This window comes from Leuresthes tenuis, unplaced genomic scaffold (genome assembly GCF_036924035.1).
Source record: "Leuresthes tenuis unplaced genomic scaffold, fLeuTen1.0.hap1 SCAF_7, whole genome shotgun sequence".
NCBI lineage: Eukaryota > Metazoa > Chordata > Actinopteri > Atheriniformes > Atherinopsidae > Leuresthes > Leuresthes tenuis.
The window spans coordinates 12,047,120-12,070,530 of record NW_027325361.1 but is presented as its reverse complement, the minus strand read 5'-3'; the positions used below and the strand labels follow the sequence as shown (position 1 = coordinate 12,070,530).

Sequence of the window (23,411 nt, the reverse complement as noted above, 5' to 3'; positions counted from 1 at the left end):
GATGTGCTGTGGGTCCCTGGGTCCGAGGCAGGCAAGAGAAGCAGTCAGGGCCTAATTTTGTTTTCCCAGAAGGGCCAACTATTAGTTTCTCAGCTCATTAATTACGCTGTTGTGGAGAATCATTAATAGTTAAAGTTGCCCTACAATAATGTATAATGGATACATTTGACGGGGCTCCTGATTTCTTCTTCTTTTCTTTTGATGTGTGATCAGTTTTTTAACGGTCATGCTAATCCCTGCACTTGAGTAAGTGGACACTGCACAAAACTGACCTCAAGCATGTTGGGAAATGACTGTGGGAGTAGGAATAAAATCGCTGTGTTTAAATTACGCAAAATTTAAGCCGTCAGGGGCTCTTCAAGGTGGCGGAGTGTCTGGCACGCTCCCATCTCTCTGATCAGGAGCATGATGTTTTTCATGTTGGCCACTTTGTGTTTTTATGTGGTTTCTGTGCATATGCGTGTGTAAGAAGCAGTCAGTGTGTTTGTGAGTGTGTGTGTGTGGGAGGGGGGGTAGTGTCTGCTCTCTTGGCTGTACTTGCTCAGATCAGTGACAGGCACTTTTTGTGACGGAGGTCATTAAAATCCCTCCCAAGGCAGATTGTCCTGTGTGTGAGTGTGAGTAAGAGTGTGAGTGTGTGTGTGTGTATATATGTCTGCCCATCTTTGCCACACCGAACTTCAATTCTCCAGCACACCCCCTCTTCAATTTTCCTCTTCTGTTCTTTCACTCATCTGTCAAGAAATCACAAGCTGAAGTGGATCCAAGATGAATTGTTATCTTATTTGACTGTTGAGCATGTACAAACAGGTCAAATATACATGCATGTATTAGCATATTCAGTTATACATGTGTGTTTCTTTAAAATGTAGAAGCCCAAACTAAACTCAGTAGAATATAAAGTCTAATAATCTGTAATATTGGTATTAGTAAGTGGGGTTTTTTTTCTTCTTCGTGTTTAAAGTCCCAGACGTCCGTTAGCTCTGTGCACGCTGGGCTTTGCGAGCCGTGTCAGAATAAGAGGTAATTAAGTATGAATAATTAACACCAACGGCCCCCAACCGAGAGACAGCAGAGCAGCTTCCCCATGGCAGCAGTCGGCCAGATCACACATGGTCTTCAGCGCAGTCCACTGTGTGCCCAGTTCGTTCATTAGAAATACCCACGGCACAGACTTGTTGTGATCCTCACCACAGGAACCTGCACTGACGGGGTCAGCAGGGGGCATCATGAGTATATTTGTTTCATCAGAAAAAAGAGCCCAGATCAGATTGTTGTCAGGCTTTTCAGCCTTTGGTTTTTCCAAAGAAGAAGTTTCTGCTAATTGACTGTGACATTTTGAGGGCTTTTAGAGATTGCTCAATCAGTTAGAACATGTATTTTGGAAAGACTAGAATTTTGTAACTGAAGTTTACACCAGTAATGAGCTTATGAGCGGCAGACTAGAGATAACCAGCTGTACAATGATCATTTGGCGGAGTGGATCATTTGAGTTTGAGTCCCTGGTCAATGAGTAACATTGGTATCTGTTAGTTCTGTGGGCTTTAAGAGTCAACAGGCTAATGTCAAGTGTAGTCGTCATAGGAAAACCTTTGCCCTACATGAAGGTTACAAATAAGGAATTCACTCTCTCCTCAACAAAACTATAGTAGTTTTTCATTTGGGTCACTGAACTTTTTATATGCTCAATGGATTTATCATTCAAGCTTAATATTCCTACTTTAAGCATGCATGTATCACAGTTTCTATAGTATTGCATATATTCATTTCTTGCATAATATTTGTCAAAAATAAGTAAGTTTCACATGCTATGTAACTAATTATTTTAATTTCTTTTCTGTTTTTTTTATCATCTGTCTTCTTGTCAGCTGTGCGGGCGGATCGGATGCGTGGCGGTCGTAACAAGTTCGGCCCAATGTACAAGCGTGACCGTGCCCTTAAGCAGCAGAAGAAGGCACTGATCCGAGCAAATGGCCTGAAGATTGAGGCCATGAGCCAGGTGATGCAAGCTGTACCCACTGACCTCACTATCTCCTCAGCCATTCAGAACATCCACTCAGCAGCCTCCAAGGGCCTTCCACTGAGCCACCACGCTGGCCACCACACTGGTCACCACCACCACCACCACCACCACCATCATCATGCCACCGCCCTGCCCCCCACAGACTATGATCGCAGCCCATTTGTCACTTCCCCAGTCAGTATGGCAATGCCGCCACATGCCGGCAGTCTTCAGGGCTACCAGGCGGCCTACGGACACTTCCAGGGTACACGCACCATCAAATCCGAGTACCCAGACCCATACACCAGTTCACCAGAGTCCATCATGGGCTATGCTTATGTTGACGCCTACCAGTCAGGTTCACCACCTAGCTTTCCCCATCTGATTGTAGAGCTGCTAAAGTGTGAGCCGGATGAGCCACAGGTTCAGGCTAAGATCCTGGCCTATCTACAGCAGGAGCAGGCCAGCCGGGGCAAGCATGAGAAGCTCAACACATTTGGCCTCATGTGCAAGATGGCCGACCAAACACTCTTCTCCATTGTAGAGTGGGCACGCAGCAGCATTTTCTTCCGTGAACTAAAGGTAGGTGTGCATCTTCCATTTAAGTTTTTTACGTACAAGGAAATGTTTGTAATTCAAATGATAACCTTGTTTTTCATAGTTTGAGCTACCATCATATTCATTAGAGCTGCTGACTTTGTTTTATATATTTCTGCTTTCATTAAATCTACAAGATTTAAATATATTTGTCCACATTTTGTTCCATAGCTAAATCCCTCACCATGCTGTCATCCACAACTGATGACACTTAACTCAGTTCATTAACATTAGCTGATCGATCCTTTACATTCAGCAGAACTTTAATCTCCCTCTTTAGGAAGAATGTACAATGCTGTGAGGGGCAAGTGAAGGTCTGCTCATTGCTGGCACCACTGTCTGTCCTACTGTATATTAAAATTCAGCAGGAATTGTATAACATATATTTGCTGTGGATTTTGAAAATGGTGCAAGCTTCAGACACATTTCATCTTAATTGGCGCCCATTCAGAGGGTTTTATTTGAACATAATTCTGTTCCCTTGAAATATCTCTTAGATGGGCTACACACTGATGATATGCAATTATTTGACCATTGAATGCTGAAGACTCACAATATCAACAAATTGTCTTTTTCTGTTTCATTTTGCCTTAAGTTTTTCTTAAGTCAACAGTCAACAGTTTTTCGAGTTGACTTTCTTTAGAAACATTTTCTCAAGGTTTATGCAATATGCCAAATCTCTGAAAGGCTCCCTATATTATCCATTATGATAACGTTATTATTATCATCATATGTCCAAAGATTGTGTAAGTCAAGTTTCAGCTTAACATACTGCAAGTGCAAAGCATCCATGCACGGCCCAGTTTTTGTCCCTATTTCAAATGGGCTGCAGCAATGTCCGTACCTTACATGGAGATGCCCCTAAATCTGCAAAAGTGCTGTTGCTTTCTTGCCAGTCCTTTGGATATTCAAACAAAATCAAGGAAGGATTAAGTAGAGAAAATCTGGAGAAAACATTTTCTACAATATGGGAAGTTTTAAACAACAAAGATAAGCATCAAAAACAGTGTGTCCTTTCTTTATGGTTTATTACAGTCAATCACATATAACCATCTTCCAAAGCCACATTGTAAATTCCTGCTCCGATTCATCAGAGAGCCCAAGGGAGAGTTTCTGGTGTGTGTTTGTTCACTCGCAGCTTTATTTGCTCAGAATGAAGGTTAATGTTTGGGAGCGACATGAAAAGCATTTGATTAGTCTGTGTTCACCTGTTTTTTCTCTTCCCCTTTTTCCTTTTTTGATTCTTTTTTCTGTTTTCACGCTGTATTGCCAAAGGCTCAGCTGCATATTCATGCGCCTGTTGCAAAATCCTCTCCAAATATTTAATCTAATTTTGTTTTCAAAGGAGAAAATAACAAATGAAAAATATTCTATATGAAAAACTGAGCCAATTACAGCACAGATAAGAGTCCTTGAAAAACGCATGTTGACATTTAGCACGCGCTGTGTCCCCACTATTGACATTATTGAGATCTGTATTTGCATTCAACATAAATGCATAGTCCACACACACAAAGACTCACTGAAGGGTGTGGCCACAGTTAATAACCATGTGTGGTTTGCTCATTAACTTTGAATGATCATTTCTGCTCCATTGTGGAGCCACTCTATTTCTCACACTGCCCTCCTAATTCAATTATCTCACCCACTAGTGTTTGTCACTCCCTGATTTACCACTGAATGAACTGTCATTATGTTTCCCTAATGACTACTCATATTACTCTAGCTTAATAGTAATTGAGCTGAGTGCCTGTTACAAAGGTACAAAATGACCTAGGCTCAATGCAGGCGAAAGCTCCTCTCTGTTGCGCAGGGGCTGTCGCTTTCTGGGGAAGGTGAGACTGCATTTCACTCAAGTGAGGGAGATAATTGAACTTGCCCCACTTCCCCCTGTTTTTAAAACATCATCCAAAACACAAGGGGTTTTGATAAATAATATGCTAGCTGTGGGTCTGGCAGATGTTCCCACACATTCAACAGTCCTCTCTTTCTTGCTTGTTTCTCATTAACAACTATCATTAGGACTGCTGAGCAAAGATTAATTGTTAGCTAACCAAATCCATCAGCACTCCTGTTTTAGTGAACACATTTGTAAAAGGTCGTGATTTTTGATTTTAGGATATATCCCTATAATTACTTGCTTCATAAGTTCAACTGAGTTTTGACTTGTAGTTTGTCTTCTGTAGTAATTGTGCTCTGTGTAGTTTGAGTATGTGTAAATGTTGGGTTTATCTCTTTCACTGCAGTTCAACATCAAATTATGTAGAGAAATTTCTCTCCATTTTATCTTTCTGTGAATTTTCCTGTGTAAATTTATTAATCATTTTGCATACATTTGAGTGTGTGTGCTCACAGGATGTCACACCTGCCGCTCAATTATTACGAGCATTGTCAGTGTTTGAAGGTTTATATCCATAGACACTAATTTGTGCTTCATATCAAGCCAGCCACTAAGAGTGGTGCTTGTCTCAGCGTTTTAACCTCAGAATTTAAAAAATAAAAAAATAAAATAATTTTGAATCCATTTGACCTTCGACATCTCCTCGCAGAGATCTGACTATCAGACATAAGGTAGAGCCTTGGACCAAAGAGACAGGAAACAGAGTTGAATCAAAGGTTTGTTACAACAGTGGTGTGCCACTGTAGGAAGTTATAAATACACTTTCAACTCACACACACTCATAGACACACATACCCACATTAAGACACGGACACCACTCACAACGCTCAGCCCTACTCACTATTATTAGCTCTGTAAGAACAAAAGAATTTCTCTAGTAATAGAGCCAAGCTGGAAGGGTGTGTGTGAGGCATCTGCCAAAAAAGCGTTTAAAGATTTAGTTTCCATAAGTTGGCCTCGGTCACGGGACTCATAAATATTTTGCCATTAGGAGAACCTTCTAAAGAGCTCTCCCCATTCTTTTCCAGTGTGGCACTCAACCTTTCTTTCTCCCACTCTTTCCATCTGGGAATGAGGCATGACGTGAGGGACATTTATTCCTAACACCTTGGGGCCTGGAAATTGGAATTGGCCCTTTTTGCCTACTCTACCTTGGTTTTGATCAGTTTAACACATCAACAGTTTGAGTGTAGCAGGTCTGTTGCACTGGTTTTAAAATCAGAGTCATGATGAGGGAAAGTTTTGGCAAGACTGGCCATGGTCACTTGTGGTTACTTTTATAAAATCTTACGTGAGCTGAGAACAGGTGCTTGTGTGAATGTGTAGGTGTGCGTTCATGTCTTTGGAATCTGGTGTCTAGGAATTCTTTTGTATGTGTGCAAAAACTTTGAGCACGTTTTTGTCAACGTAATATTTCATATTAAAGAAAAATCTGTATGTCTCATTTGTGTACTGAGCTTTTTTTATCACTATTATTATTAAAATATTAGATATATGCTCATGAGTACAGTGCCTTGAACTTTGGCTTTGGTACAGAAACTGTTGGAGTGTTTTGAAATAGCTTGAAGTTTGACAACTTTTCTTTACTTTATTGTTGAAAAAGTACATTTCACAGATGGTTGTGTTAGATCTGACTGGATGAGTATGTGTTCCAGGATCAGTATATTTTCTGGGTTTAATTGTTTTATAAAGGAGAAACACATATACTTGACTTGAAATTTGTGAATGCATTTTGTGGTTTGTATGAAACAGCTGTGGTTAATCCAGTGTGAGTGTGTCATTTCACAGGTGTATCCCATTGTTTGAGTTTATTCAGAGCGGATAAACCAATGTGTTTGTTTCTTACTGACAGTTGCTGGTACGCTGCCACCACCACCCTTGCTACATTATCCAATCCTGTCCTGCCATGAGCCTTTCTGCTCACCCCATCCTGGTGCCAGCATTAGCCATGTTCATGTTTAAGCAGGAATCTACTAAAAGCTGCTTTAAGACTTTTTAAGGACAGCTACTGGCAGTTCTTGGCCTTGGATTTTTGAATGATTTTTGTTGTTTGGCAGCACTGCATCTCATAGATATTGGTTTCTCAGTCGATAGCAGCATTAGAAAAACCACAAGCCAATGCAACCAAACGAATGTAGTGTTTTCAGGCAGTTCTTGTTTTATGAAAGAAAACTTGACAGGCATGTTTGTTAGTGGTCATTCTAGGAATTTTAGAAATTGATTAATAAATTAAAAAAAATACAAGAGTCAAGACGAGGCAGGTGGGACACAACACTTAATTTGAGAATTCCAACATGAGACATCATGCATATGCTGAAATCATGCTTAAAACCTTTGAATGCAGTCATCTTAAAAACAGCTCTTTTAATTTATGGTTAGCATTTTGTCTTTCCACCATGTGTATGGTGGTGAGTCATATTGTGGTTGGTCCAGTGCAACCCTCTCCTTCATTGTTTCAGCATGGGGATGGCAAACCTGACTCCCACCACAAACACAATGGGAAAAAAGAATTAGCGGGGCGATCGGGACTATTGATGATTCATATGTTTATGTTTTACCTTCCTAGCTGTACTCCCTTTTCACCAAAGCCACCCCACCCTCTTTCCTCTCTACACCCTTTAATAAGAAAAAAGGATGTGTGTTTGGTGGTGGGACTTTTACGCGCCTTGTCAACACACAGCACACAGACGTTAATATGGAAAACACAACATCAGACGAGATTTAAATGTGAACAGGTGTGAGAAAGCTGTTGCCGTTCAGCTGTAACACAGTAAAGGCAAAAATAAATAACGCACCCTGACATAGGTTACACTGTTGTGTAATGGATCAACATTATTTCATGTTATTTTTTTAATAAACACTTTCATCTTTTCTCAACTCACTTCAGCATTACCTATTAATCACATGCACTCTGCATCTCTTTTTCAGCTAGTCAGTGTTTGTATTTTCCATAATGTATATTATCCAGTCCACCGTGACCACTGAATTCTCGCTTACAGACAGAAAGAGTTTTGGGTTGATGTCAGTCTCAAAGTGTGTATCAACTTATTGTCAACAAATAAAGCCAGACAAAAAGACAGGTTTTTGTACTTCTATATCTCTTCCTTTTTTCTCTGTTTTGCTTTTCTCCGCATGTAGTGAGAATGGCAAAAGCAGAACTGAGGGCCGTTATGTTGAGGAGGAACTGTATTAGAAGTCATGTTCCCTGGGAAAGCTCCCAGCTGAGATGGGACAGTCATATTGGATAAACAGATGGCGGGGGAGAGGAAGGGACAGAAGAGGAGCGCGGAGGTGAAACAAAGAGGGGAGATGAAGGAGAGATGAGCAAAGGAGGAATGTAAAGAGAAAGGGTGAGAGGGAAGGAAAGAACAGAGAAGAGAGATGAGAGACCATTGTTGCAGGCAGGTCACCCCCCCATATGTGTCCTGTTACATTTGCTCTCACTTGTACAATTTCTTACTAAATATAAACAGCAATGCAAAATAGTAATGATTTGCTGCATGTAATATAAGAAGGTGTAAAAAGATGCAAAAAAAATCACAAATTTTGCTGAAATCTACAACAACCTTAATTGCTTGCACGTCAGTCAATCACACTATATGACAAATCCCCATGATAGGACAGAAGTGGGGGCTGTGAGTGAATATTCTGCACTTATAGATTTGCCTGAGTGAATAATGTAAAGTCCTCTGGTGCATCCCACTCTACCCTGCTGCATATTTTCACCCATCCTCACCTCCATCCACATCCATAAACATTACATGAATTTTCTTTGGTAAAATTATACTGACACCACCCACCTACCTAGTTCAGACTAAGGGTCTTTTCCTACACTCTTGGTTATCCTCTTTCTGCTCACACTCACACCTTTTTTTCCATGACTTGTACAGGAGCAGTTTTTTTATTATCAAAAGTGCATGCGCATGTTTGTGTGTGTCTTAGTGTCTGTGTTGGGAATTAAGTGGGTGTACGGCCTCTGTTCAGACCGGTGATTGCACCTTTTCTTTTTTTTCTTCACACCCCATAACTGAGTGGAAATTAATAAGCCGTTTTAGGCGTGATCTGTGAACCCTGGGAAGTGGTATATCTATACCACACACACACACACACACACACCGACAGACACACACAAAAATTCAAACCCTCAGGCTGCAATGTCTGTCTTGTCACAGAGGTCAACGGTCCCAGCTGCAACAAACTCCCCTCTCGACACCCCTTTCCTGACAAACTGCAAGTGTGATGAGGTTGGCGGCCGCACGCCGTTGGCAGAGATTTGTAACTGTGTCCCTGGTCCATTGCATTTGAATTATTCTGCAGGTTGTGCTGCAGTCCCCAGCACACAATCACACCACATAGCATAGATAGGATAAAAGGAAAGAAGTTGTAGAGATGGACAAGAGGAAGGGGAAGGATAGAAGAGAGAGAGTTTAAATAAATTACAAAAAAGGCAGTGAGGACGATCGGCAAAGGCTGAGTAGAGAGGAAGAAAGTCTCAAAGAAAGAAGGAAGGCTTGGTGACCATGAGTGAAAACACATTTACCATTGGAGTTAGAGATACAGTGGATGAAGATAGATACAGAAAGGTGAGTTGACCAGGAAGAAGGAAGAAAGACACAGAGACCAAGAAAGAGTTTTAAGAGGTAATGAGGGATGGTCAGAAAAGGACAGAAAGAGGGAAATTAGGAAGGGGGGGTCAAATGGGAAGATGAACAAGGGACTGTCAGAGGCGACGACCAAGGGCAAGAGGAGGAGGTGGAGGCGAAGAGGGGGCATAGTGAAAGACAACAGGGGTGGGTGAAAAGGGAACCGGTAGGTTGACAGGGTATGGTGGGGGTGTAAAGGGGGAACAGGTGGAAGGTTAATGGGCCTGGAGCGGATCCACCAGACGCTCTTGGGCTTGATATATGGGCCTGAGGCCTGGCGCAGGGCGTAGGCTTTCAAAGATATATTATTTCATTTGAGGAGCAGCACCATTCTAGCTGACACCCCCTCTTGCCACAATCACCCATCCTCACCCCCCCAACCCCACCCCACCCCCCCCAATCCCACCTCCACCAGCAACCCCCCACAGCCTAGCATTTGTCCAGTGATAGATGACACCCCCAACCACCTCAACTCAAATGCACACACATTAATAAATACAGCTACAGTATTGTTCCCCCAAAACACACCCACTGTTCTTGTACAGACTTTTGTTTTTGTAGTGTGAGGCCAAGGCTAAATTTTTATATATTTTAGCTTTTTTTTTTGTCTACATATGTCTATCTATTATGTGTGCCTTTTTTTTCTTTCGATTTACCTTCCTTTTCTTCACTCTGTCCTGCCTGCTGAGAGTGTCCCAGACTGCAGGCAGGTCTTATGGCTGGCTGTGTGCTTTTTTAAGTTGCTATTTTAGTGGTAACAATATCTGTTTGATCAGTAGCACTGGGTCAGAGCAGGAGTTGAGGGGATACTTAAGGGGAGGGAGAGACTGGTGGAGGTTCACAAAGGCCTCTTTTCATTCATGAATTATGAATCATGTAAGACACCACACTCTTTTTCATAAATACTGTAAAACGGCCCTCCTGATTCTTTTTTTTTAACCAATACTCATACGAAATGGATACAGTCTGATATATGGATTAGTTTTAAGAACACTGTGTGTGGTCAGTCAAAAAAGGAGAATAAATAACAAAAAAGAGGCAATTGTGTACCTGGAGGGTACTTCTGGTACATTACTGATATGACAAGTTAAAAATGGCAGATAAGTATATAGTGTGAAGTTCCTGTGATGTAATATTACTTTCTATGCATAATATTTCCTGACCTAGCCAGAGCCAGGCTGTTTGACTGATGTGGCAGAAATCAAATTTCCCGATCTTCAGATCCCCCATTGCCTGTAGACTGAGCATTACGTACAGCCATTCCACATACTGGAATGGTTTTGTCCGATCTCAGGGGATGGCAGGAGGCCGGAAGGAAGAACAGGAAACTTGTTAAAAGAGAAGATTTAAGGTCACCTGTCCCAGAGGAGCGGCATTTTTAAGGAGACGACAGGGGTTGGGAGGTTTTAGCATCCACAAAATCTGCTCATCCACTTGTTGCTTTGATGAGGGATGAAAGGCTGTCATGAAGTACTAGTTTACAGAGCTCTGAGCAATGATAGACTCAACTGTCCTCAACAACATTTCTTCTCCTCATACTGCTTCTTTCTCTCTCAAGGAATTTTGGCTTGCATTTCTTTTTTTTTCATACGACAACTAAAATTGCCACTCAGCACAAAAAAACACTGGCAGACCGCTCACAAGACATGCAGTTGCTAACAGATGGACATTACTGGATCAGGTCTATGCACTACCCTACTAAACCTGAAGTAGAGATTTGTTTTTTGCAGCTTCTGTGTGTTTCTGCTTGTGTTTCTGCTTTCTGTTGTTGCGATAAAAAGCCAAGATCGCCTCCACCTCCTTTCTAGTCTTTCATTTACCAGAAAGTTAACACAGCCTGATTCGCATTTGTGAGCACTTTGGGCATTCGGCACAAGAAAAAGCAGGTTGTGTTTAAGTCTTGTTTGAGGATGATCAGGGTAAAAGCCTTTTTTATTGGCAGGTCATGCCGCTTGTTAAGACGGTGACGTAGGTGACTAGGCTGTGATGTTAGCCTCAGTGAGCCCCAAAGCAACATGGGTGTTCTTTCACAAGTTGGCAATAGTAAGTAAAATCAAGTGGAAGAGAGAGACAGGGAGATTGAAAGCAAAAGAAATGGGAATGAAAGACAAAGAAATTGGGCAAACAAAGTGGATATGGGGACTTGATTTAGTTGACTGGGATGCTAACAAATCAACTAAACAGCATGCAAACACTCCACCAAAAGACAAAGCTGCTTTTACGTTCCCTTCTCCTGTGCTGTGGTTATAGTTAATGTAAAAAATATATTCTATCCTGAAAATTTCCACCCCATCAATACCTCCTATCAGAAACTGTGCAAGTAAAATAAAAGGAACTCTGCAAGTAAAACAAAAGGACATTTACCTAAAATAAAAATAAATAACCCTGTTGTTATCTGCAGGCATACTGAGTGGTTGAAGGTAGCAATATCTTGTCAGTCGAGAGACGAACACAGTCAGAAGCACTGAAATTTTTGCTTTAAATTGTTCCTGGCTATAGGGTTTCCTGGGGGTCAGAGGGTCTGAGGTGTGAGTGCTGCAGCCTTACACTGACCTCAACCTTTAAACTAAACCCACTATACAAAACTATGCAAACATGTCAGTTAATTTGTCTTCCTCTTTTGTATATCCATAAATTCCTATTCAAAGGAAGGATCAAAAACAGGAGAAATCTGATATAACCTAATCTTGAACATAGTTATTGTACATTAATAATATGTCACAAAATTGTTATGGGCCAACAGTTACCTGGGGAGATCAGCCCATTTAAATCAAATTAGCTGCATGTTTTAATTATATGTTTATCTTTAATTTGGGACACAGATAGATAGATAGATAGATAGATAGATAGATAGATAGATAGATAGATAGATAGATAGATAGATAGATAGATAGATAGATAGATAGATAGATAGATAGATAGATAGATAGATAGATAGATAGATAGATAGATAGATAGATAGATAGATAGATAGATTAAACGAACACACATAAAGTTGCGTGGCTTCAATTATCTGCATGTAATCCAGCCTGCCTAGAGGTTGTGCCCGTGTCTGCCGCTTTCGTCACCAGGCTGTCAACAGTTGTCCTCCGATGTCTATTTTTGATGCTTATTTACAGCTTGTCTATTCTGGACAGGGAGTATGGGGGGTTGGGAGGGGGGGATCAGGGATCCAGGAGACAATAGCTAAGACAGTGGTGGAGAGCAGAGTCTACAGTCTGCCGTCTACTTTTACACTTAAAGAGTTGAGGGGTATTTATATTTATCTGGTAGGGCGGATGATTGAATTTGCACTCTGATGACTGATGCATGCAGTTCATATGCGTAACACTAGACATTGTGGTTGTGTTGTGACGATGGGCGAGAAATTTCAATGGGGACACACCAAACAGCGACTGAGCAGAGAAAATGGCTTTAGGTCCATTGACAAAGTAGGACAAAGACACCTGTTCCCTATTCCTACTTTAGGCGTCTCTCCCTTTACTGTTTTCTTTATTTTCCTCTTATTTCTATTGCATGGGACCAAGACTTTTTTATTACTCTCACACCATTCTCTGTTCCTCACCTTTCAATCTATAGTCTATTTCTCTATTTCTCCCCAATTTGCCATAACTGCTAACCTGGCATGAGCCATGGATAAATGATTCCATACATGTGAAAGAAAGGCATGGCACTAATAATAGCCATTACAGCCCTGCGTTCTTTTCAGATTGCGCCCTCTCAGAGGGGGATGAAAGGAGGCTTTTCAAGCAAGCTGAAACAATGACGAGTAATAAACCAAATATGCTGAAAGGGGACTTGTTGGGAAAGGTGTCGACAACACCATTAAAGCAATGGAAATTAACCAGAAAGCTGAGCAAAATCCAACAAAGACAAGGATTTCAAGCAGGAAAACACAGTCTCTCTGTCCCATAGGCCAAAGGTTTATACACCACCTGTGGCACTGCATTTCCCATCAGGTCTAGCAGCAGCAGCAGTCCTGTAGCAACAGTGCTGTAGAGATCTTTTCCCTAATCCAGATGCATTCGTGGCAGTTTTAGTCAGACAAGGCCTGGAGATGCACTTCAGGGAGAAGCAGGGCCCCATCTGTTCTGCGGCATTGCGGTTTTAATGCCTCATCTTCCTTTTAGCTGGATGGTTTACATATCACAAGACTTCTGGAAATGCTCAATTAGGTAATTCAGATATTTAATTTGTGCATCAAGGGCTGCGATCTCTGGAGTTGTGCCATATAAGGTTATGAATTCACAGCTGTTTGGTCTAAGATCCAGCATGAAACCCCCTTTCACCCCCTCTTTTCCCCCAAAGGAAAAACAAAGAACACCCATCCCGGCACGTCAAATACTAATGGGGATATGTGTCTTCCACCCTCTCAGACAGAAAGCATCACAGAGTCAGTCTCTGCATTTTAAAACAGTTTTAGTCTTCCCTGTTGTGTTATGGTATATTGCTTACGTGAGCATCTGTGGTATGTGTGTGAGTGGATGGAGGTGTGTGAGAGAAACAGAGAATTTAAGGAGGAGTGTCTCTGCTATCCTGAATAATACAGAAGGGTGAACCCTTTAGTCTCTTGTCTTGTTTGTCTCTCCTCTTTCCTGTCTTCTTTTCAACTTAACACAGAGACAGCAACGTGAGGATTATGGGCTCATTTACCAATGTCTGCCATCGGAGTACCATCCACTCAAAAACTCATGCAGCTGAACTATAACTTACTGAAATGTAAATGTTACATAAAGGTCATCATATTAATACCGTAACTCACATTTGACAGTCATGATCATTCAGAAAATGCGGTGTGACTGATAAAAATCACTTTTAGCTCACGCAAACATGCACATTTATACATATATATTAATTTCCTCACCCCTTTATATTGCATCCCTTTCGCCTTTCATACTCGGCACCCAAACACCAAGTCATAAATAGCAGCATTAGCTCAAATAATGATTGCACAATGCCAAAATCCAATAGCTGAGGTTTAATGATTCGGAATTGCCTTGTAGATTAAATTCTGGGTGTGTGTTTGTGTGTGCTGGGTGGACTCTGTGGAGGAGGTAGGGGGTGCTGATGGATCAATAGGATTTCTATGATCAGAACCTCCCAGCCATGAGTCTCATAGTCAATGTACTACACCAGCCCTACTCACTTTACATTTGGATGGCATGCATTTTCTCTGTCTGCAGTTGATGGAGAAGGAAGGTCTGTAGGTAGGAGACCAAAACAACAAGAGGGCAGCAACTTGTGTGTACAGAAGTATGCACCCATGTATGGATGCTGTTGTAAAGGATTTGTAAGAGTGTCTGTGTAAGTATACAGATCTTAACATGATTGTATGTAAGTGTGTGATTGTGTATTTGAGTGAAAGAGGAAGGGTTACTTTTGGGAGATGCCATTCCCTGGGCTGCATGTGTATTAGTGGTCTAATGTTCATCTGAATAATTGATTAGGGCCTTTCTGTGTTTTTGATAATTAGTTGATAGCTTCTTAGCTCTAAGCCCTGAGATTGTGTGTGTGTGTGTGTGTGTGTGTTACGAGGGTAGGTTATCTAGTTATTGCGATAACAATAGTGTTTTAAGAAAGAAAAAATATTGTTGCTTGTAAGCCACGGATTAACTTCATAAAGAAATTAGGCAATGGTACGTACATATCTTTCTCATAACCTACTTAGTGTTGCTGGATTTCTCATCTTCTTGGTAGTGTTTCACATATTATCACAGTTAACCAAGCTGAGCTCAACTCACCTCTTTCAAGCATTAAAAGATTACATGATTAAAAGAAAATTCTCCAGCCATTACAAGAAGCTGTTGGATGTTACCCCGGTCAAATTCATGGTAAAAACAATGATAAAATTTGAGAAAAGTAGACAATAGACAATTTGTCGGATCACAAAAAGTGGTATTAACCATCCAGACAAATTATTAAAATGGCAGTTGATTAAAACAATTGCTATTTATATACAATTAGGGTTCAAAATCTTAAGAAAATGAGCAGTGCTCTCTCCTTTTAGCTGTCAGAAGGCATGTCTGCTGAGGATGCTGACTGACAGTTCTCAAACCAACTTAAATTAACTATACTAACTGAGTAGATTTTATAAATGGAAACAAACTCCTTAGAATAAAAAAAGCACAAATGAACACTACAGAGATTAAATATTTCCATATCATTCCAGCTGTGAACTGAGTTTCCAAAGTTGTTCAATTGTGCAGGGTCAACTTTTCCATCCATCCGTTCATCCATCCATTTTCTATACCTGCTTAATCCAATTTAGGGTTGAGAGGGGGCTGGAGCCCAACCCCGGACAAGTTGCCAGTCCATCACAGGGAAGAGTCAACTTTTGTCCTTATATACTTATATAATTTTTTAATCAACTGTTGTCTAACATATAAAGTATATACATATAAAATATAGCCAAGCTAATCTTTGAATTTGCTTTACTCGTAATTTAAGTGCCAGAAAAACAGCTTTAGTACACCTTGGTGTGGCTCTTACAAGTCTCTCACACTCCAAGGCTATTCCCTCCCTTGGTGTTTTGATGAGCACAAATCGACCAGCATCTTACACAGGTGTTAACTTAGGTCAATCATAAAGGCCTATAATTCACATCCTTTCCATCCTCATCAAACCAGTGACCCATTGCTGGGTGACACCTTGTTGCATGGGTGCAACATTGTCTTAGAGACCAATCCCCTTCAGGAAAGAAATGTTTCATCACAAGATAAAGTTGATCACTCACCATAACTTTGTTCTAACCTGCAGTGATCATGCCCTCTAAGAGAACAACTATATCTAGGCCATAGCCGCACAAATGCATCCGACCCCCTCACTGTAAGGGTCAATAGTTCAGCTTTTCCTTTTGTCATCCTTCTGTATCAGGAAAACAGACTTAATGTAGGAGACAATAAACATTGCATATATGAAATGATCCATTGAAATTCAAGTCTGGCCTCTCACTGCTTCGTTCTCTTGCCATATTGATTTTTCTATCTTTCATATGCTTATGCATCGAGTAAAAACAGAATAGGAAAGTTTGGGTGTGCTTGCTTCATCCTCAAATCCCTGCACTGATATCAGAATGAGTGGAAGGCTTGTTGCTATCATCAGCGTCCTTGAGAAAACAAGACGTTCCTCCCCCTGCAACACACAGACCCACAGAGATACTTTGTTTTTCCTTCCTCATGAATGTAGTGCCATACTTCTCTCGGATTCTCACAGATGTGTTTCTGTGTAGTTGTGCATGTGTGCTTATACTGACTAAACAACTTAACCTTATACACCATAATCCACGATTGTTTTCACTGCTAACAGCTGCTGTATCAAGTTTATTCTGACAGCATCTTTGATGTATTATTAATTTATGATCTACATATTTATTTAGCACACACTTTAGACTTGTTTGCTTCAGTATGCAGTGTTTGCCTATCCTGTCTGTATCGGGCTTGTATTGAAGTCAGGCCCAGACAGAGCAACACAGCCTTATTATGCCCTCATCTTGTTTCCCGTTCTGCTCAACAAGGCTCAGGGCAAAAGCGTCATGTATGGGGTAAAAGAACAAACAGTCGTTCTCAATCACCAGCTGAGATTTTGGGGTGTTTTTTCCCCATTTCTACAACAAGTCTAGGGCAAAACAAAGGATGCCACAATTTGTAAATGAATGAGAAAATGTGAAGGAGGGATGAGGGCAAGAGTGTGGCCAATCGAATGTGGAGTGTTCTCAGGGTCAAAGGTCAGTCTTCGGAGTCTGTTAATGCAGTCACCGTGGGAACCGATCAATCCCAGTGCCTCAGCAATATCGATCAGACATGGGTGCACACACACGAAAATACTCTTCAGCACACAAAATTCTTTGTGGCACACACTCATACAATGAAGCATTCATTCACTCTTATGAAGACATTTGTGCTCTCAGTTCAACACACTGTGATTACAACCAGTATGCAGGAAAATACACATACTCTGTCGATATAACATTCCATACTGACATGACATACTTTTAAAGTTTTTTCACGTCTTTGCTACTGAAAAGCCACATAGAATAAAAGGAAGGCATCCCAACTCTCAAGTCTGACTAGAATAGTCTTGAGAACTTATTCAAGTGTTTTAGAGCTACTTGCATACGTACACACATAACAAGTCAGGGAAAACTTAATATTTTGAACTGTCATATATAAGAGACAGAGTTTTTTACTTTTTATTAAGTCACTTGTTATCCTTAGGTCAAAACATTTCCTTTACTCTGAAACTGTTTTCACACATAAGCTCTTCGCAAAGTCAAGAGAATCTCGTATGGATACTGTCCACAGTTACCCTTTCACAGATGTACCAGACAAAAGAAGATTGTGAGAGACATGATTTCACTACTGCAAATAATCCACTGTGATGTTTGATCAGAGGGAACAGGAGGAAGAATATGATGCAAAAAGTACACTTTACCACATAAGGAAAGATGGACAAGGTTACGTGCATTATTGATTACTACATGGTAAATAAAATAATGCAGTACTCAAACATATCTGCAAAATTTATGAAAGATTGGAAAGTAAGTATTCAGTAAACGAACCAATACAGCAATGTAAAAGTATTCTATCGCGTGAAAATTCTGCATAACAAATTCTTCTCAAGTACAAGTATTAGCAGCAAAATGTGGATAAGATATTAAAGGAAAGGTACTGATTTCATCCTTCTGACTAATATCATACTGTATATGACAGCATTAGATTACTGATAATGAGGCAAGGTTAACTGACACATGATTGTTGCAGTTTGCAGAGGTGGAACCAGTTTGAACTACAACATGTACCTTTATATATGTAGGGACACCTGATTATTGGGTTCATGCTGTGATTAATGAGAGCAACATAAAGTGATAATGCTCAAGTAAAGTTCAAGTAACTCAAGACTAACCTCCAATACAATACTTGAATAAATATAGTCAGTTACTTTCCATCAATGAGATATCATCATACACACAAACAAAACAGAAAATAAAGCAGTAAACGTCATCAGAGCACAGAATTGTTCGTGGTGAATCCTTTGGATATTTACCAACTCTAATCAAACATGAACTCAGACTGCCAATACCTGCACTTTGTACTAAGCAGCTAACATATTAATTCTGCACAAAGTCACATCTGGCTGATTTGGGCATTTTTGTTCTCACATACAGTCATCTGGATCATATCTACCATAATAATGTACTGTTTCAGTGTCCACAATCGTGGGGCTGTGAAATGCTAAAAAACCTACAGTAGTCCCAGCACTTTTCTGTATTTTTAACAAAACCTACTTAACCTTTGTGTACTTAAACATATATCTTGAAAGGTAGACATGCAAGTCCTTTGTATTGATAATGTATTGTACTGATATTGATTGCTTTATAAGTGTCGAAGCACACTGAATGAATATCAAACAACTTGCCATACTATGGTGGCTATATTGCTATATAAAAGGGAAACACATGTAAGTTTCTAAAGCAAGTTTTTTTTTTCATGGAGAAAGACTTTTCTACAGTAACAAGGCCTGCTGTGTCTTGTGTGATATTTTCTGAGCTCGCAGATGGCTTCTGGCATCTCAATGGCTGCTAAGAGACATAACAACAGTCTAGGATTTCTGTGTGCTCAGTTGGAGATAAACCTACAGGGGCATTCTCCACTACCTGATCTGCTGGATTAGAGATACACGCAACTAAGAAACAGGTGCCAGTGATATGAAATGCTGATAAGCATTCATGCAATGATATACATACAGTCACAACCCTTCAACGCTGAACAAAGGAGGGGAGTGAACACATGATTTGTAGCTAAAAATAAGTTTTAGCCATGTCACTAACAGTGAAAAGGGCAAAAATATAAACCTGACAAATCAAAGTCCGGGTATGGTGAGTTGAATATTGCAAAAAGATTTTTACTCTGAGTCAACCGAGCCAATGATGACAAATAACTGCTGTTCAAGCATTCTTTCGGAGTTCAACAAGAATACTTTCATATTATTGTATGGCCACTTAACAACCCTGACTTGAATCCAGCCAGAGACATGACTTATTCTTCCCACATAAACAGTTTCTGTATGAAGTGCTTTCTAATTAAGACGAAAGTCAAATTTACATGACAACAACAAGAGTAGTTTCTCTGGCTCCCTGCTTATCTCATTATGCTTATTCACAGAGCCAGTGCACTTGAAAACATTCCCTCTATATTTTAGCCTGTGAAGTAAATTGCAAGACAACAAACATGTATGAGTGGTAAACAACCGATTCTGGTTGCTTTAATCGTCAGCTTTGTCTGTAGTCTGACAAATTCAGTTTTACTGAAGCTCGCTGCTCAGTACATTATCACCAGTATTATCATTCTTCTTTTCAGCATGCAGCCCCCTCCAACTTGACTAGCAGCACCACCTGTCACCTGCATATTTTCCCAGCATTCTTATCATCCTGCCAGCCATAAGATAGAGGCCCAAATCGACCGAAAGGTGATGGCGGGTTTTGTTGAAGTGAAGTTGGGGAATACAGCGTTTTATTCTCATCAAACTTATCAGCATATAGAAAGGAGCAGTCTAGAACATGGACACCTCTCCTCTATCGCTTATCTTTCCACATAGCTGGAACATCCAGGGGGTTAAGTCCCTTGTTTGTTTTTCTCACAGGCATGATTATTTTGGACTTGTGAAAGTTGTGTCAAAAATCATTTGCTGTGGAATTTTGCTGTTTCATTTCAATAAAAGAATAATAGTAAACAGCAGGATGTTCATATTAGATCAGCTAGGTTGCATGTGCTTCTACACTTAGGGGTATTAACCACTTCATGACATGTAACGCATTGCAGGCCAGTTAATTCAAATTACCAGAAATCATCAATATATTATTGTGAGTGATGGTACCCCACACTGAGGCTCCTTGAGTAAATTAATAATCTGAAATGGAAATGAGCTACAGTACACTGACAAGCATGGCATAATTAAGTGTGTGCAGCACAGAGAACAACAGGCGCTGTTCTAGGTAAATTAATGCCTGTTCCCAGGTGAATACAGGGCCTTTTTGGCTCAAGGCGAACAGATGCCAAGACAGGGACTGCACCAAAGGATGGCTGCTAGAGATGCACAAGCATTGATGTGAGCTTCAAATCTCACCTGTAGTACTCTCAGACAGCATTGATTCTCGTCCAGCAGAGAGAGGAAAGATAGAAGCACAGCTATTGTTTATGTTCTTGTCTTTTGAGGCGGAAGAAATCACAACCACAATCTGCCTATGTGTGTGTTCTCCCCTCTGCTTAAAAAAAAAAAAAAAAAAAAGTCCACTCTCTCCATTCATTAGGGCTCCACAGAAGGAGATTCCATTAATCTGTTCATTAGGCTACATCAAAAATGGAACTACTTATTAAAATCAGATCCAGCTGTGTACTCTCGTTAAAGCCCACCATACCGTACGGAGCTCAACAATGCTTGTGGCACTCGACCAAAACCCAGGCACAAGAAAAGGGATGGGGGGGATTCTAATATATTGGCCTGTTTTGACTCAACACACCATGATAATTGCAGTGCTCTTAGCAGGGGGCTATGAATAAACATTACTTTTGTCAGTAAGCATCTGAATGCTCCGTTTCCAATTAATTTACATTTGCACAGATATAGAGGGAATATGTGCTCTTAATCACTATGTTTTATTTTCTCAATTTCCCCCAAGTCTTTTCTCATTCTCTCATTCCCTGTCTGGCAGTTCCATTCGCTCTCTGTACTGGGCTCTCCTTCTTTTTCTACCTCTCTCTGGAAAATCCCATTAATCTCAGCCAGTGGTTTTGAACAAAAGCTATGGGCTAAGCGATTGATCCGGGCATTGATCCCACTCGCCTGAACGATCATAAAGGTGTTAAATTGGTTTCTTGGAGGATATGTATTTTTCATTGCTGGCTGCTCCAAGTAGAAGTTCCTACTTAGAAATTTCTTTCATTTTTTTATGAAACCAAAAATTGGTGATGATATTTAAATATTAAATAGATTGCACCTTGAAAAGTAGCCCTAAATGTGGATTTTGAGGCCAGTTTGAAGTCATTTCTGGAGAGCGTGTTTTCTGTATGAGCATGAACCTTAGTAGCTAAATCCTTGTAATGAGTTTTGGTTTGTCCAAGGACATGTAGAGACTTGGGGTTTTACTTTTTTCGTTTATCTTGCAGTAAATAATTTCTTTAATTCATACTTTATTCTGTAGCTAAATTGGAATATCGTGACTCCAAGGGTGAGTTATTTTTCAACTGTGAAACAATAAGGTGTCGTTTTAATGTCAAGCCTTCAACCAATAAATAATTTCAGTATTCAAAAATAAGACCAAGGTCATTACCTTTAATGTTCATTGACATTTAGTTGGAATGCAAGTTTACAATGTGAGAAACAGTATTATAGGACTGACATATGCCAGGAAAGAATGTTACTGAAGTGATGTACCACGTTGATAACATTTAGATTTATTTAGACACAGTTTCAACCACCATACTACCCTGCTGCCCTTTTAAAAGATATGCTTTTAAATCATTATTTACTTCAAAATGGAAAACAGCCTTACAATTCACCCTGGGTCTCATATTTTCATCTGCCCCAATTCAATAAAGAATATTATGTGTGTAATATCAGATTAATAATAGCAATTTTCTTTTGGCCATGCTTAACAAAAATGGGAGGATAGAGATGTTTGTGTCAAGCAAAAAAAGCAGCAAGTTTATTTTTTCTTTCTTTTTCCCCTGTGAGTCAACATGCAGCTAGAGGTCTTATCTAAATTTTCCATGACGATGTGATAAGGTTCAAACAAATCCAGGAATCACCGCTTTTATTGCCCTTATGGAGTAGCAACAAACTTTTCAGTTGTTTTTTTCATAATTATCTAATTTTATCCCTTTTTTTCGACATAGAGTATAATCAACCATTGCACTTTCATGAAAGCACAAGACAAACTGGTCACCGATTCCATGTCACAGTGTTCATATTATCTTAGTAAGCATACAGCACATATAGTAAGATCAGGCTTCATGACTGCTGCTCATTTGACAGAGCAAAGGAAGAGCTTGTCAGGGAAACAGATCATGTCACTGGTACTTAAAAGGTCAGTGAACTGAACCCTGTCCCCTGGTCCGCCTTCACGCCTGTGTGTCTGTCACCAGTCCTCCTATTTCCAAGTGATGTCCTCCTGCCTTGTCTAGGATGCTATCACCCATCGTCAAACCCTCTGAACTGCCCCCCCTTTGATGACCCAGCCCTCTTGTCAGATCGGTGCTTTCAGGCAGCCAGAGTGAGGACAGGCCTTTGATGAGGACCCCGACACTTGCCGGCACCAGTGACAAGCAGCGGAGTCCTTTGAAGAGCTTGGGCTTTACATTTATCCATCCACGTACACACACACACACACACACGCTCATCATACATGCTTCCAGCATCCTTAGACGGAGAGACGAAGGGAAGTGAATGAGGCTGCAGTATAGAAAACGCCCTCCTTTGACCGCTTTCTGTGCTCTGATGATTTTAATGAAAGAATTTGAATTTTGCTTTCGTCTTTTGCTGGAGATACAAAAAACAGATGTAAAGGGATGGGATGACAAAAAAAGTCCATGATGCTGTCAGAAAAGTGGAAAAAGGGCACAGCAGCTTTGTTGTATTTTTTACTGAACTGATAAAGGTGAGAGGAAACACATGAATTACTCCAAATTTGGTTATTTGTTGCTGCAAAATGTCACCCTAATCTTTTCTCAATGTATCTCAGCGCAGGCATGATAGAAGCATTATATCAGGGAACAACAAATGAGAAACAGCATTAAGGGGGATCGGGGAGCAGTAGTCATCGAGGCCTTACCACTATAAATTAGAGGGATAGGGCCAAGTGGAGGAATTTGGATCTGGCCCACATGTGCATCAGTGCTTTTGTTATGGGTCTGAAATACTGATAAATACCATAAATCTTCAAAGAATATCTTTACCACTTTATGATTAAAAGAAAAGAGAAAAAAGTTCTTAACAGAGTACTGTTTTAATGCAGTATGTAGAATGAAAAATGTACCCAAATCAGAGGCTCTACATCTATCAAAACTGTCAAAAACAATTATGGTCAAACAGTCAGAGTATTCACATCCTCCAGCTGTGTGTAGTCTACTGTTATGCCTGCCTGAAATTTAAATAGACTCGGTTTAACACCAGCTCTAAATCAGCAGTCATAACAATCCTAATCAACAATACCTACATCCCAGACTTGGCCACATCCACAGCCTTGTCATAAGAGGTAACAGAATGTTTGATATTT

General features: G+C 40.3%; 1 protein-coding gene across 2 annotated transcripts in view; it reads left to right on the top strand.

Annotated features, from left to right (window-relative positions):
• The window catches only part of nr5a2 (nuclear receptor subfamily 5, group A, member 2), a 220,539-nt gene that overhangs the window by 12,625 nt on the left and 184,503 nt on the right, over window positions 1–23,411 (top strand). For both annotated transcript variants that reach the window (XR_011916931.1, XM_072389335.1), the window contains exon 4: window positions 1,869–2,584. Coding sequence is in view for 1 of the 2 variants with exons in the window: in XM_072389335.1 (XP_072245436.1) it covers window positions 1,869–2,584 (716 nt within the window). In the remaining variant the exon portion in view is untranslated. The remainder of the gene's footprint in view (window positions 1–1,868; window positions 2,585–23,411) is intronic.